The 15,839-nt window shown below is 35.8% G+C and overlaps 1 protein-coding gene across 1 annotated transcript; it reads right to left on the bottom strand.

The window, feature by feature from the left end:
* Positions 1-366: 366 nt before the first annotated feature.
* On the bottom strand, positions 367-1,399 carry LOC112606933 (olfactory receptor 5B2). The gene has a single exon (XM_025357905.1). It carries the CDS (start codon positions 1,352-1,354, stop codon positions 425-427), a length of 930 nt encoding a protein of 309 aa, XP_025213690.1. The 5' UTR covers positions 1,355-1,399; the 3' UTR covers positions 367-424.
* Between the last annotated feature and the right edge of the window lie 14,440 nt (positions 1,400-15,839).

Below are 15,839 nucleotides of genomic sequence, written 5' to 3'. Positions count from 1 at the left end.
TATATAAAAACTAGCCACACTCCACTTACTTCTGAGTAAATTTCTCCTTCTAATGCCTATGTGCCCACAAGGGCATAAACATGTACATTTTTGTGGGCTTGTTGGTGTCCCTGTTTAACAAGTATGTTTGCATTGGAATGTGGTAGAGAAAATGCAAGTGGAACAAGTGAGTGAACCAAATGTCATTAGTAAGGTTTGACCAGCAAGTTCCAAAAATCCTAACATTTCCCTTTAGCCTTCCTCGTTCAGGTGTTACATTTCTGAGAAGGTTTTATTTTTATTACATAATTGACTTCTAAAGAGGTAAGACTATCACCTCATGAACTTAAATGTATTGTGGGGTTTCAAGTGTAACTCATTGCGTGAGGAAGGTCTGAGATGAGTGAAACATTTTTGTGTATACAACAGTGTTAAAATTCCAATCTTATAGAAATTTTTGCCTTCTCAACACTTTCTTGAATGCATTCTTGACTTCTCTGTTCCTCAGGCTGTAGACCACAGGGTTCAGCATGGGGATGATCATAGCGTAGAACACGGATGCCATTTTGTCTGTGTCCATGGAGTGGCTGGAGCTGGGCTGCAAGTACATGAAGATGACTGTCCCATAGAAGATGGAGACTGCAGTGAAATGAGAGGCACAGGTAGATAATGCTTTTTGGTGTCCCTTAGCTGAATGCCTCTTCAAGATGGTGATGAATATGAACAAGTAGGAGATAAAGATAACTAGAAGAGCAAAAAAGATATTAAAGCTTGACATAAAAACCAGAATCGCCTCACTAATGTGTTTATCAGAGCAAGACAGAGCCATTACTGCTGGAACATCACAGAAAAAGTGATGGACTTCTTTGGACTTACAGAAAGAGAGACTGAATATGCCCCCAATGTGGAATGAGGCATTTAGGAAGCCACAGACATATGAGCCTAGGGCCAGACGAGCACATACACTGGCCGTCATGGTGGTGGTGTAGTGTAGGGGTTTGCACACTGCTGCATAGCGGTCATAGGCCATTGAGGCCAACAAGTAATTTTCCACAGTGGCCAAGGCTACAAAGAAGAACATCTGAACAGCACATGCGTTGTAGGAGATGACCTTGTCTTCTCTAAGGAACCCAGCCATGACCTTGGGAGTGACAGTTAAGGAGTATCCAAAATCCACCAGAGACAGGTTACTGAGGAAAAAGTACATGGGGGTGTGGAGATAAGAGTCCATCAGGATCAGCATCAACATCCCCACGTTCCCACACAGAGTGAGGAGGTAGACGAAGGTGAACAAGATAAAGAGGGGGACCTGTAGTTCTGGGGCATTAGTTAGTCCTAGAAGTATGAACTTTGTCATTTCTGTACAATTCTCCATCGGTATTATCAGGAATCATAAGATGTCCTATAGCAATAAGAAATAAAGCAATAGAGTGATAAACAAAAAAGAGATTTAGAAATGTATAAATACTATATGCATTATGTAATTAGAGCAACAATTCATACTTCAAAATTCTATAGATCTAAAGCATAGGCTTAATAACAATCTTTAATGAATTATCTACACAGTTGCAATCTGTTGAATCCAGGGGATCTTTATAAATAATATCCCAATGTTTCCATTTTATAAATTTATAAACTGCTATGTAGTATATTTAATGATGTGTCCAAGATGACGCATCTGGAACTAATTTTTCTGCCAATTCCGTTTTCCCTAATCCAGTAAAACTTATATATTTATGTTGCTCACATACTGGGAACTGCTCTAGGCAATTTGTATGTATATTGATTCCTCTCAACAATATAATGAAGTTGATTAGTTATTGCATTTATTTAATTTGTGAGGCTCACAAGATTAAGTCATTTATTCATATACACACAAGTGTTAATAGTCAAGCCTCTCTTCTGGCTCAGGAGAGTTGTTCTCAAGTTCAATGGTCTAAATTGAATCTAAATCAAATTGAATGTGAAGCAATTTATAATTACTCATTGTCTTTGTTGGTGCAAACTTAGGCAGGTTTCACAGTGAGGTAACTGAGAGGAAAATGCACATTAACGGTCTCAGGACAGCTGGAGAAGTAGAGAAATGTACAACCAGCAAAGGCAATTCTGAGGGGAAGGCAGCATCAGATATAGAGCTTGGGATTGGGAAGAAGTGCATATCAGCCCTACCATTTACTACTTAGGCAGCATCGGTCCCAGACTAACTTCCCTGAACCTTGTTTATTTTACCTGCAGAATGAAAATATTAATGAGATCAACCTCAAGGCATTATTCTGAAAATTCAATGAAATAATACATTTTTACAACAATAAACAAAATGTTAAATGTTTAGCACAGTCTGATGAGAGCTAGCTATAATGTTATTGTTAGAATGGAATGATGATCTCTGTTAGTTTCATAAAGGAGGATGGCAGGGCTTTGTGTGTTGGTAAATTTTGAAGTCTTGTAGCCCCTTCTTCAATTTGTCTTTCCTCACATACTAGGGCTACTGAGATTTTCTGTGCCTCCCGATAATTCTCATTCTGTCTTTTTTTCACACAAATGATTGACTGCTCCAGCAATTCCATGTGAACCATTCTTCTGTTTAATTTCTTCCTTGAAACTTACATTTTAGCTCGGTTTCGCAGCATCTCCTTTACTTAAACACATTCTTTTCTTTCATTTTTGCCATCTCTTAGTTGAATGCAGACCCTTATAGTTTAAAATGCATCGTTCGTGGGTTTCCTTTAGTCTGCAGATCTGCAGATCTGTTTTGGTGGTAGGTTCTGAGTTGTAAAATTATTATTTAGATCGGTTCTTGCATATGAATAGTGTTTTAAATTAGAAAGGGCATTCATCCTCTAACTACTATTCATCTGCTAACTACTATTGCCTACTGTCTTTCCACACTGCGTAAGTTTAGCCCTTGAAAGCCTTATGTTTGCCAAACTTAACTCACATAACCACTTTTAGAATATACTATGTTCTACAACAGATGTTAAGAACTTTTTATATAAATGTTTACGTGTGTGTTTGTGTGTGATAAGTATTATTGTTATTACTATTTTACCATTACGAGAATTTGATATTTGAAAAGTTTTGTGATATTCTACAATTATACAACTAGTATGGAGAATAGTCAAGATTCACAACTGAAACCAAGTTCCAACCTAATCAAAATTTGTGCTTTTAGCTACTTCACAATGAGCATTAGATGTGCTAGTCATAATAAGGATGAGATTATGGGGGAAAGGTTACAATTCTATATGCATCTTGCTAACTTATTTAGTTCCTTTTATAGTCTGAAGAGCTGTCAATTCACACTTCTGTTATTTTTGTTTGTTTTACTTCCAGTAGAAGCCTGATAGTGAGTAAGATGAAATTACCACCTACTTAATCAGCACATCATCTATCTTATTTTTTTCATCTTCTTTAGGGAAGCAGTATGATATTTCACAAGTATCACTGAACACCCTACCAATGGAAGTTTTGACATCTCTATACTCCAGCCTCAGCATATGTTTTTATAAAAAGAAATTTAAAGCATCTACTCCTGTTCTAAAATAATATAGTATCTATAGCTGTCCCACTGCTTTTGCACGAATTCCCTGTTTTACTAAATGTACATGTGGAACATAGAAGCTTACCTTGCGCCTGGAAAAAAAGAGATAGTCTATCCTGAATACTAAGTCTAAAGTTGGAAATTCAGTCATGGAATAATGTATAAATACCATTAGAAAAATAATCTGTCTCAGGTAGTGGTCAAAAGGCTCCAAGTTCTCTATGGCAAGGAAAGACAGAATAAAAAAACACTAACATCAATAAACTAAATTAAATATAACTGCTATTGTTAGGAATGAGCTCTAACACATAAAGCATTCACTATGTGCAGATTCTCTTTTATGTATTTTGCATACATTAGCTCAAAAAAGTAGAAAGTAAAGGCGTATTGTAGGTGAAAAATAGGATTCCATGTAAGCTTTGATTTTGCTGTGTGTGTATGTGTGTGTGTACATATGCATGCGGTCACCCATTATGGGTCACAATGTAAATCATGTGGATTCCTTATTTTTAAAAATCTAAAGCTTTCAATCAAGAGCCTCTGAATAGCCTGTGCAAAGTTAGGCATGAGACTGTGCTTCAGTAACACAGAACCATGTATTTTTTAATGTGCTCATTGATCATTTGCTGACTCATTTATTTATTCATTTATTCATTTAGATATATTCACTCATTGCCTCAACAAATATTTAGAGTGCCCTTCATTTTCTAAATGCTCTTCTAAGCACATGGATTTTTTGTGTGTATAAGGTTATTTTGTTTTTTTGTTTTTTACTTTTAAGTTCAGGGATACATATACAGGCTTGTTACATAGGTATGTTTGCATCATGAGGGTTTGTTGTACATATTATTTCATCACCCAGGTATTAAGCCTGGGACCCATTAGTTATTTTTTCTGATCCTCTCCCTCCTCCTACCCCCCACCCTTCGATAGGCCCCAATGCCTGTTGCCCTCTAAGCATATGAATTTTAAATGATGAGAATAGTGCCATCTTCTATTATTTGAATAAAATCACCATTTTTCTAATTAATGGAGATTGTTGTAACACCTGGACTGTGGCTAAATAGCGTGAGAGCATGAAAATATTTAAAACTGGATACTAAACTCTGGATGTATTCCATGGGAAAATGTTTGCCCTTGAACTTTTATATAGCACATATTCTGTTACTACAACCTAAACAGACCATAGAACTGAGCTAGAAACTTACCTTGCTCTTCAAGGAAGATGACACACTTTCAGTTGGTATCTTCAAATTGCAAGTCCTACTCAAAGAAGAAAGAAAAGCTCCTATTTAAGAAGTTGTTATTTAATGTCTAGTCACAAATATTGAAGTTCTCTAGAGGGAGGAAGATTTAAGGAAAAAGTGATGATTAGGTGGAGATTAGAAAATATTCTCCAACTTGTCACACAGGACTGCTGCTGTGAGGAAAAATAGAAGTCTCTGAATGCATTCTGTAAAGTGCTAAAGAGCTCTAAGAAGGGATCATCATATCCACAATGAACATCATTTTTAGCTGGGGGCTTTATCCCTGGCCATTGTTGCAGACTCAGAGTAATATACCTGTGTGAAATAAGGCCACTTAGTACAATGGACAACCTTTTACACTGAGATCAATAAATGATCACCAAAAGGTGACACACAGGGTGGAACCTCTAACATGATGTTAAATAGAGTCATGTTGGGATGTTAGTGACCAATGACTGGGAACTAACAATAATTGAGGAATTTGAACATACATAAAGTTCTCAGGGGACAAGTTACCCATGAGAATAACCAGAGTCTCTCACTCCAATCATTGAGAGAAGCAACAACTAAACTGTGCACGGAAGCCTGGTTCTGTTTTCTTAGGAAGAACACTAGTATATTTACTTTACTTGGAGTTATTTCTTCTTGGTAGTACAAACATCTTCAGAGAAGATTCATCATTAACTTTTCTGGCAGAAATTAGACAGAATCATGAGCGGCATAACAGAAACTAGGCTAAAGTATTATGTAAGTCATGTTGGCCCATGGCAGCATAACTTCCCAAAATTCATATTGAGATGATAGGTTATATAAACACTTATGCACTTGAATTCTCTCATTAATAAAATAGAGATGGGTACCTTTTTTTCTGAGATAGTAGAATGGATGCTTTGCCAGAATCCTTGCCCACTTGGAAATAGCAAGTAGTGTGTAGAGATTCACACTGTGAACTTGTATCCAACAAGAAACATGACTGTTCAACATAAAAGTGAAAGAAAACTTTGGATACTGCTGAAAACAAGACAGACAGCAGCCCAACTGGAAATCTGTGAATCAATCCCTCCACATGTGAGAAGGGGAGTGCTCCACAATACACATTTCCACCAGGAAGCCAGGAAATCTAGACCATCGGGAACTTTTGAGCTTCCCAAAACCTGGATCAGACTTGGGGAACAGTCAAGGGACTGTGAGAAGGAAGAGCACTGGGAAGTACCCCACATGCACTCCCAGGCTTAAGGACCAATGGAAGGAGGTCATTCTTGACGCTAACTCATAGTGGGTTGCACAGAAACCTGCCAGCTAGCATTGGTGGCAGTCACTGGTTTGTAGAGTCATTAGTCAGGGATTTATGATCTTAACTTGATTGGAGGAGGAATCCACATAGCCAGAATGGAGAGGCAAGAATAGCATGGGCTTCAGCTGCAGACAATGGAATTGGGAACCCACCTTGCAGGACCAGATCAGGAGGGTTTGAGTCTGAGATGAGTGGTGTTGGCCAGGGTAGAAAGTTTTGCAGCCTGGGACATTTTCACAGTCTAAAGGCAAACTGCATTTGAGTTGGCTAACTGTCCCAATTCACTGCTAGTGTCCAGCCGTGGGAAGGAGCCATGATGGGTTGAGTGAGAGCAAATTGGGTCTTACTACCCCTTGATAGACCATGGAGCCTAAGATGCACTCTTTCCCTCATGGGGTCATTGGCACAGCAGCAGTTGCTCTGCTTCTTGCTGGAGTGTTTCTTCAGAGGCCTGAGGATTTCTCTCTGAACCCTGTAAGGGCCAGCACTTGTACATGCCATTGTGTGGTTCAAGTGCAGACTTGCACAATCCCACACTGCCCAGCCTTGCCTTCTTGCCTTGGACACAAAGCATGGAACCACCAGTTTAGACACCCAGAAACAAAGCCAAATAACCCTATTCAGCATACATCATAGTCACATTCTCAAGAAAAGTAAGTCACACCCCGATGAAAGTAAATTCAATAATAGAAGTGACTAATTCTCCAGATGCAAAGAAATCAGGATAATAATACTGGAAGTATGAAAAAACAAAGTGCTATAACACCTCCAAAGGAGCACAGTAATTCTCTAGCAATGAATTTGAACCAATAAGAAATCTTCAAAATGTCAGACAAAGAATGCAAAATACTGATTTTAAAGAAGTTCTGTAAGATATAAAAGAAATCTGAATACCATGCAAAGACATCAGAAAATCAATTCATGATATGAGCTAGAAATTTACCAAGGAGGTAGAGATCTTAAACAACCAAACAACTTCTGGAAATGAAAATTTCAGTGAAAGAATTATGAAGAACAGTTGAAAGCCTTAACAATAGACTAGAATGAGCAGAGAACAGAATCTCAAAATTTGAAGACAGTTGTTTTGAATTAATTCAATTAGACAAAAATAAAGAAAGGAGAATAAAGAAGAACAAACAAAGCCTTTGAGAAGTATGGTACTACATAAAGCAACCAAACATATGAAGTATAAGTATTTCCAAGGGAGAAGAAAAAGCAAAAAGCATAGAAACCCTATTTAAGGAAATAATTGACAAAAAGTTTTCCTAGTTTGGGAAGAGATTTACACATCCAGATACAAGAAGCCCAACGAACTACAGAAAAAATACATTGCAAAAAGGACCTCAACATGACATATAGTCATCAGATTGTCTAAAGTCAACATGAAAGAAAAATCCTAAAATCAGCATGAGAAAAGTGTCTGGTCATCTATAAAGAAAATCCCATCAGACTAATAGTGGACTAAAAGCAGAAACCTTACAAGCTAGAAAAAATATTCTATTTTTAAAGTACTTAAAGGAAAAAAAACTCTGTCAACCACAGATTTTAAATCCTATTCAGAATAAGCTTAATAAATGAAGGAGAAATAAAGTTCTCAGACAACCAAATGCTGAGGGAATTCATTACCACTAGACTGGTCCTATAAGAAATTCTCCAGGAGTTCTAAATGTGAATACAAAATGTCAATATTCACCATCATATAAACACAAAATTACAAAAAGAAAAAAAAAGACAACGACTACACGACAGAACTCCGAACTCCACTAAACCACAAAGACAAAGGAAAAAAAGAAACAAAGAATCTACCAAACAGCTAGATTACAATTTACATTATGTCAGAAACAAAAGCTCACATGTCAATATTAACCTTAACAATAAATGAATTAAAATTTTCCACTTAAAAGGTATACATTGATGACATAGATAAAAACATGAACCTACTACATGCTACTTAAAAGAAACTCACCTTACTGGTTGGCAGACAGTTATAGACAGAAGTTAAACAGGTGGAAAAGATATTCCACACAGATGAAAACCAAAAGTGAGTAGTAGTAGTTACACTTATATTGGGAAAAACAGACTTACAATAAACATTGATTAAAAAAAATACAAATAAGGTCATTATACAATGATAAAGAGATCAAATCAGCAAGAACATATAAAATTCTAAATATATGTGCACCCCAAAATGGAACAGCACCCAGACTCATAAAAAAATACTAGACATAAAGAAAGAAACCCTAGAAGAAAACCTAGGCAATACCATTCAGGACATAGGCATGGGCAAGGACTTCATGTCTAAAACACCAAAAGCAATGGCAACAAAAGCCAAAATTGAGAAATGGAATCTAATTAAACTAAAGAACTTCTGCACAGCAAAAGAAACACCATCACAGTGAACAGGCAACTTACAGAATGGGAGAAAATTTTTGCAATCTACCCATCTGACAAAGGGCTGATATCCAGAATCTACAAAAAACTGAAACAAATTTACAAGAAAAAATCAAACAACCCCATCAAAAAGTGGGCAAAGGATATGAACAGACACTTCTCAAAAGAAGACATTTATGCAGCCAACAGACACATGAAAAAATGCTCATTATCACTGGCCATCAGAGAAATGCAAATCAAAACCACAGTGAGATACCATCTCACACCAGTTAGAATGGCAATCACTAAAAAGTCAGGAAACAACAGGTGTTGGAGAGGATGTGGAGAAATGGGAACACTTTTACACTGTTGGTGGGACTGTAAACTAATTCAACCATTGTGGAAGACAGTGTGGTGATTCCTCAAGGATCTTGAACTAGAAATACCATTTGACCCAGCCATCCCATTAGTGGGTATATACCCAAAGGATTATAAATCATGCTGCTATAAAGACACATGCACACTTATGTTTGTTGTGGCACTATTCACAATAGCAAAGACTTGGAACCAACCCAATGTCCATCAATGATAGACTGGATTAAGAAAATGTGGCATATATACACCATGGAATACTATGCAGCCATAAAAAAGGATGAAGCCAGAAACCATCATTCTGAGCAAACTGTCGCAAGGACAGAAAACCAAACACCACATGTTCTCACAGGTGGGAACTGAACAATGTGAACACTTGGACACAGGGTGGGGAACACCACACACCGGGGCCTGTAGTCGGGTAGCGGGAGGGAGGAAGGATAGCATTAGGAGATACACCTAATGTAAATGACGAGTTAATGGGTGCAGCACACCAACCTGGCACATGTATACATACATAACAAATCTGCACGTTGTACACGTGTACCCTAGAACTTAAAGTATAATAATAAAAACAGAAAGAAACATACAGAAATGCAATAATAATGGGGGACTTAACACCCCACTGAGAGCACTAGACAGGTTATCAAAATGTAAAATTAACAAAGAAACATTGGACTTAAATTTTTGACCAAATGGACGTCACAAACATTTGCAGATCAGTCTAACTAACAAAAGTAGAATATAGTGTTTTCATGGGCACATGGTACATTCTCCAAGATATGTCACAAAACAAGTCTCAATATATTTTTAAAAGTTGAAGTTATACCAATTATCTTCTCAGAGCATAGCCAAATAAAACTAGAAATCAACACCAAGAGGAACTCTGGAAACTATAAGCAAATACCTGGGAAGTAAACAATATATTCCTAAACAATATTTAGGTTGTTTACCAAATTAAGTTATACATTAAAAATTTTTGAAATAAATAAAAATGGAAACAAAACATACCAAAACATATTGAAAACAGCAAAAGCAGTGCTAAGAGAGTAGTTTATAGTATTAAATGCCTACATCAAAAAATAGAAAGATCACAAATTAACAACATAACATTGTACCTCAAGGAACTAGTAAAACAAGAACAAACAAAACCCAAAGCTACCAGGAGAAAACAAATAACAGAGATCAGGGTAGAACTAAATGAAATTGGGACAAAAACAATTAAAATAGACAAATCACTAGCTAAACTACCTAAGAAAAACGTGAGAAGAGATCCATATAAACGTAATCCAAAATAAAAAGGAATACATTATAGCTAATACCACAGAAATACAAAAGATCATCAGAGGCTGCTATGAACAACTATGCATTCGCAAACTAGAAAACCTAGAGAACATGAATAAATTCCTGGAAACAAATAAGCTCCTAAGATTGAATGGGAGAGAAAAATCTTGAACAGAGCAATAATGAGTGATTAACTCAGTAATAAAAAACTTCCCAACAACACCAACAAAAAAGCTCAGGACTGGATAAATTCACAACTGAATTCTACCAAGGTAAAAAGAAATAATAGCAATCTTTTGAAACTCTTCCGAAAAATCAGAGAGGAGAGAATCTTCCCTAACTCATTCTCCAAAGCTGGTATGAGTCTGATACCAAAGCTGGCAAGGACATAAAAATGGAATACTACAGACCAATCCCTGATAAACATAGATGCAAAAATCCTCAAAAATATACATGATTTGCTAGCATTTTGTTAAGGACTTTCTATGTGAAGATTTTGCACATATATTGAGGTATATGTATAACAGCATATCAAAAAGATAATATACCACAATCAAATAGGTTTTATTCAGGGATGCAAGGATGGTTCAACACACACAAATCAATAGATGTGATTAATTACATAAGCAGAATTTAAAAACAAAAGCCATATGATCCTATAAATAAAGACAGAAAAGGCATTTGATAAAATTCAGCATCCTTTTATGATAAGAACTTTCAAAAAATTGGACATTGAAGGAACATGCCTCAAAATAATAAAAGCTATACATGAAAAACACATAGCCAACAGCATACTGAACGGAGAAAACTTGAAATCATTCTCCCTGAGAATTGGAACAAGACAAGGATGACTATTTTCATCACTCCAATTAAACATAACCCTGGAAGTCATAGCCAGAGCAATCAAGCAAGAACAAATATTAAATGCATTCAAACTAGAAAAGAGAAAGTCAAATTACCTCTGTTTGCTGATGATATGATTTATGTGTAAAAAATCTCACAGACTTCTCCAAATAATTCTTAGATCTGATAAATTAATTAAGAAAAGTTTAGGGTTATACAATCAACGTACAAAATTCATAGCATTTCTATATAATCAACATATAAAATTCAGTAGCATTTCAAAATGAGTAGCATTTGTATAGAAACGCTACTGAATTTTGTATGTTGATTATATAACCTTAAACTTTACTTAATTCATTTAAAAGCTTGATTCTCCACTTGAATTGAGCTGATAATCACATCAAGACATCAATCAATTTACAATATGTGCAAAAGAATACCTAGAAATATATTTAACCAAAGAGGTAAAACACCTCTACAATGTAAACTGCAAAACATTGATGAAAGAAATCATAGATGACACAAACAAATGGAAAAACATTCCATGCTCCTGAATTGGAAGAATCAATATCACAAAAATGACCATATTGTCCAAAGGAATCTAGAGATTCAATGCATTTTCTACCAAAATACTAATGTTATTTTTCACAGAGTTAGAAAAATACAGTCATAAGATTCACATGGAATAAAAAAAGGAGCTCAAGTAGTCAAAATAATGCTAAGCTGAAAGAACAAAGCTGGTTTCATCACATTATCTGACTTGAAGTTATACTGTAAGGCTGTAGAAACCAAAACAGCATGATACTGGTTTTTAATAGACACATAGATGAATAGAACAGAATATAGGACCAAAAAATAAAGCTACACACCTACAGCCAACTGATCTTTGACAATGTTGACAAAACATGCATTTGAGAAAGGATACACTTTTCAATAAATGCTGGGAAAATAGAATTTTCCTTTGCAGAAGAATGAAACTGACTCCTATCTCTCACCATATACAAAAATCAACTCAAGTTGGATTAAAGACTTAACTGTAAGACCTGAAATTGCAGAAATACTAGAATAAAACCTAGGGAAAACTCTTCTAGACATTGGGCTAGGCAAAGGATTCATGAAAACCTCAAAAGCACAGGCAACTAAAATAAAAATAGACAAATATGACTTGATTAAACTGAAAAGCTTCTGCACAGCTGAATAGAATGAATAGAAAACCTGCACAATGAGAGAAAATATTTTCAAACTCTGCATCCAAGAAGGGACTAATTTTAATCTAGAAACCATAAAGGACTCAAATAACTAATCAATAACAAGAACAGTAAGAAAAAGCATTAAAAAGTGGACAAAGGACATGAAGAGATATTTTTCAAAAGAAGACATAGAAATTGCCCACGAGCACATGAAAAATATTCAACATCACTAATCTTCATAGAAATGCAAATTAAAATCACAATGAGATATCATTTTATACCAGGCAGAATTGCTATTGTTTAAAAAGTCAAAAAATAACAGATTGGGGTGAGGCTGCAGAGAAAAAAGAACACTTATACACTGTTGGTGGGAATGTAAATTAGTACAGGCACTATGGAAAACAATGCGGAGATTTCCCAGATAACCAAAAATAGAACTACCATTCAATCCCGCAATCCCACTACTAGCTATCTACCCAAAGGAAAAAAATCTTTATATAAAAAATAAACCTGCACTTGTATTTTTATCACAGCACTATTCACAATAACCAAGATATGGACTCAACATGAGTGTCCATCAATAGAGGATGGGATAAAGAAAATGTGATACATATCACACACACACACACACACACACACACATATAAACACACACATATATATATACACACATCATGGAATACCACTCAACCATAAAAAAGAGTAAAATCATGTCTTTTGCAACAGCACGGATGGAACTTGAGGCTGTTGTCTTTAGGGAAATAATGCAGAAAGTCAAATATCGCATGTTCTTACTTATAAGAGGAAGTGAAATAATGTGTACACATGAACATACAGTGTGAAATAATAGACATTGCAGACTCAGAAGGGTAGGAAGGTGGGAGCGAGGAGAGGAGAGAGGGTTGACAAATGAAAAATGTCTTAATAAATACAATTGCATTATTCAAGTGATGGTTACTCCAAAAGCCCAGGCTTCAACACTACACAATATATCTATGCAACAGAATTCTACTTGTATTCATACAAATAAAAATAAAATGAAGATGATGGTAATGCTTAATTCATATGGTTGGTAGGAGCATGTAAATTAATAAGGTGTTTAAAACAGAGTCTGGTATATACTAAACTGTCAACAAACACACTAGCTATAAAAAAAAATTATAAAGTCATCCTGTTTCTGTGAAAGAGCCTCCATTCATTTCTAAGAGTGTTCATTATCTCCAAAACACATAATATATCCCTTAGAGGCACTGGAAGCCATGACGAGTTAATTCCAAATATCTTGCCACATAATTATGAGGTTGGAGTTGTTTTAAATAATTAACTAGCTAAAAATAAAACAGAAGAGAATTAAAATGTACACTGTTTAAGCTGACAAAGCAAATTGGGAAACACTTTTATCTGTAGTGTACTGAATTTTTCCACTGAGATATAAAGTTGAACAACCCCAGTACTCATCAAAAACTTTCCAGATGTATTTTTATGCAGAGATAGTCTATAACAAGGGCACCAGAAGCAGACATATAACATTTTTTTTCTGGAAGTCCTTTACCCCAACTCTTTTAGCGTTTCTTGCTACGTGAAACTTGGTGGAAAACTGTGTAACATTGTTTAAGAACTGTTTTATAGTTTCCTACTATGTGAAATCTGGTGGAAAACCATGTAAAATTGTTCAGCTGGGCACAATGGCTCATGCCTGTAATCCCAGCACTTTGGGAGGCTGAGGTGGACAGATCACTTGAGGTCAGGAGTTCAAGACCAACCTGGCCAACATGGTGAAACCCTGTCTCTACTAAAAATACAAAAATTAGCCAGGCATGTGGCACCTGCCTGTAGTCCCAGCTACTTGGGAGGCTGAGGCAGGAGAATCGCTTGAACCTGGGAAGCATAGGCTGCAGTGAACTGCACTCCAACCTAAGCAACAGAGCAGGACCCAATCTCAAAACAAATAAAAAAACAAACAAAAAACAGAAACAAAGAGACAAACAAAAAAACAGTTTTCAGGATGACATGAATTCAAATCCTGGTTCTGTCTAAATTGTCCTGGAACATGGGCAAATGTCTTAATGTCATTAAGCCACATTTTCCTCATTAATAAAATGATAACAATAACAATCCTAGCTTGCCATGGAGTTGTCAGGATCAAATGAGTTACGATATGTAAAACACAAAGAACAGCGCAACTGTACGAGGATGCTATATAAATGAGAATAGTTCTTTTTGAAAATCTGCTTACCATGCTCACAGCTTAGCTGCCAGCAAACTTGTCTTAAATATGGGGGAAAATAGACATCCTTGTTTGTCTCTGCTTACTCACATTATCTGGACTTATGACATGATGTTTTATCAACTATGTTCAGTACAGGAATTCCAACTCAATTCACTGGGAAAGAAAAAAAAAAAGAAAAGCCATGAAAGAGGAGCATATTTGGCTCAGTTCTCAGGCTTTCTTATTAAATACCAATTCATAACACTAGGTTATTATACTGGAAAATGACCAAAAAACAAGCTCAAGTAAACCAGTGGAATTAGTTCAAGTACACTAATTTTATGCCTTCATATTTAAAGTAAATTTTTTGTAGACGGCATGCAGTGGGTCTTTTTTTTTTCTTTTTTTAAAATCTAATGTTCTTTTTTCAATTTGCTAAGTTTACACTGTATTTAATGTACTCATTGGCACAATGAATTAAAATCTACCATCAGACCAGGCACAGGTGGCTCACACCTGTAATCCCAGCACTTTGGGAGGCCAAGGCAGGTGAATCACTTGAGGCCAGGAGTTCAAGACCAGCCTGACCACCATGGTGAAACCCCGTCTCTATTAAAAATGCAAAAATTAACCAGGCATGGTGGTACACACCTGTAATCCCAGCTACTTGGGAGGCTGAGGCAGGAGAATCTCTTGAACTCAGGGGGCAAAGGTTACCATGAACTGAGCTTGCACCACTGCACTCCAGCCTGGGTGACAGAGTAAGGCTCTGTCTCAAAAAACAAAAACAAAACAAGCAAACAAAACAAAAAAAACCCTACAATCTTCCTAGGGTTTTTTCTGTTTTTTCCATCTTTTCTTTGTTTCTTTTGTCTTCTTTTCCTTTTTAAACTATTTACTATCTTTATGGTTCCATTTTATCTCCACTATTGATTTATTATTAAATACCTCTCTTCAAAATTGTTTTAGTTATTGCCCTAGAGTTTACATTATATGTCTGAAATTCATGAAAGTATGCTTCTTTATAATACTGTGCCATTTTATGAGTTGTTTAAGGATGTTGCAAACTTATACTGCCAATTATGCACTCTAATACTTTATATTATTATTATACATTTTCCTTGTATGTATTCTATACATAAATATAGAGTATATTCCTACTGTTTATTATTTAGACAGTCATCTTTTAAACAATTAAAACTACAAAAAGAGTAGGTCTTATGTCTATCTATCTTCATTTAACTCATTTTCAGTGCTCTTCATTTCTTTGCACAAATGTAAATTACTGATTGGCATCATATTTCTTATGTCTGAAGAAATTCCTTCAATATTTCTTGCAGTGAAGGGCTGCTGACAATGAACTTGCAGCATGTGTGTCTGAAAAATGTCTTTATTTCTCTTTTATTTTTGAATACATTCACTTGGTTTAACAGGGTTTCTTTATTATTTCAGCATTTGACAGATGTTTTCTGGCATGCACTGCTTCTGATGAGAAATCTGCAGTGAATCT

Source organism: Theropithecus gelada, chromosome 14 (assembly GCF_003255815.1).
Source record: "Theropithecus gelada isolate Dixy chromosome 14, Tgel_1.0, whole genome shotgun sequence".
NCBI classification, from domain to species: domain Eukaryota; kingdom Metazoa; phylum Chordata; class Mammalia; order Primates; family Cercopithecidae; genus Theropithecus; species Theropithecus gelada.
This window is presented reverse-complemented; position numbering and strand designations above follow the sequence as displayed.

Bases quoted from the DNA above. Each gene is read 5' to 3' on its own strand.
- LOC112606933 (XM_025357905.1), bottom strand. From the start codon at position 1,354: ATGGAGAATTGTACAGAAATGACAAAGTTCATACTTCTAGGACTAACT.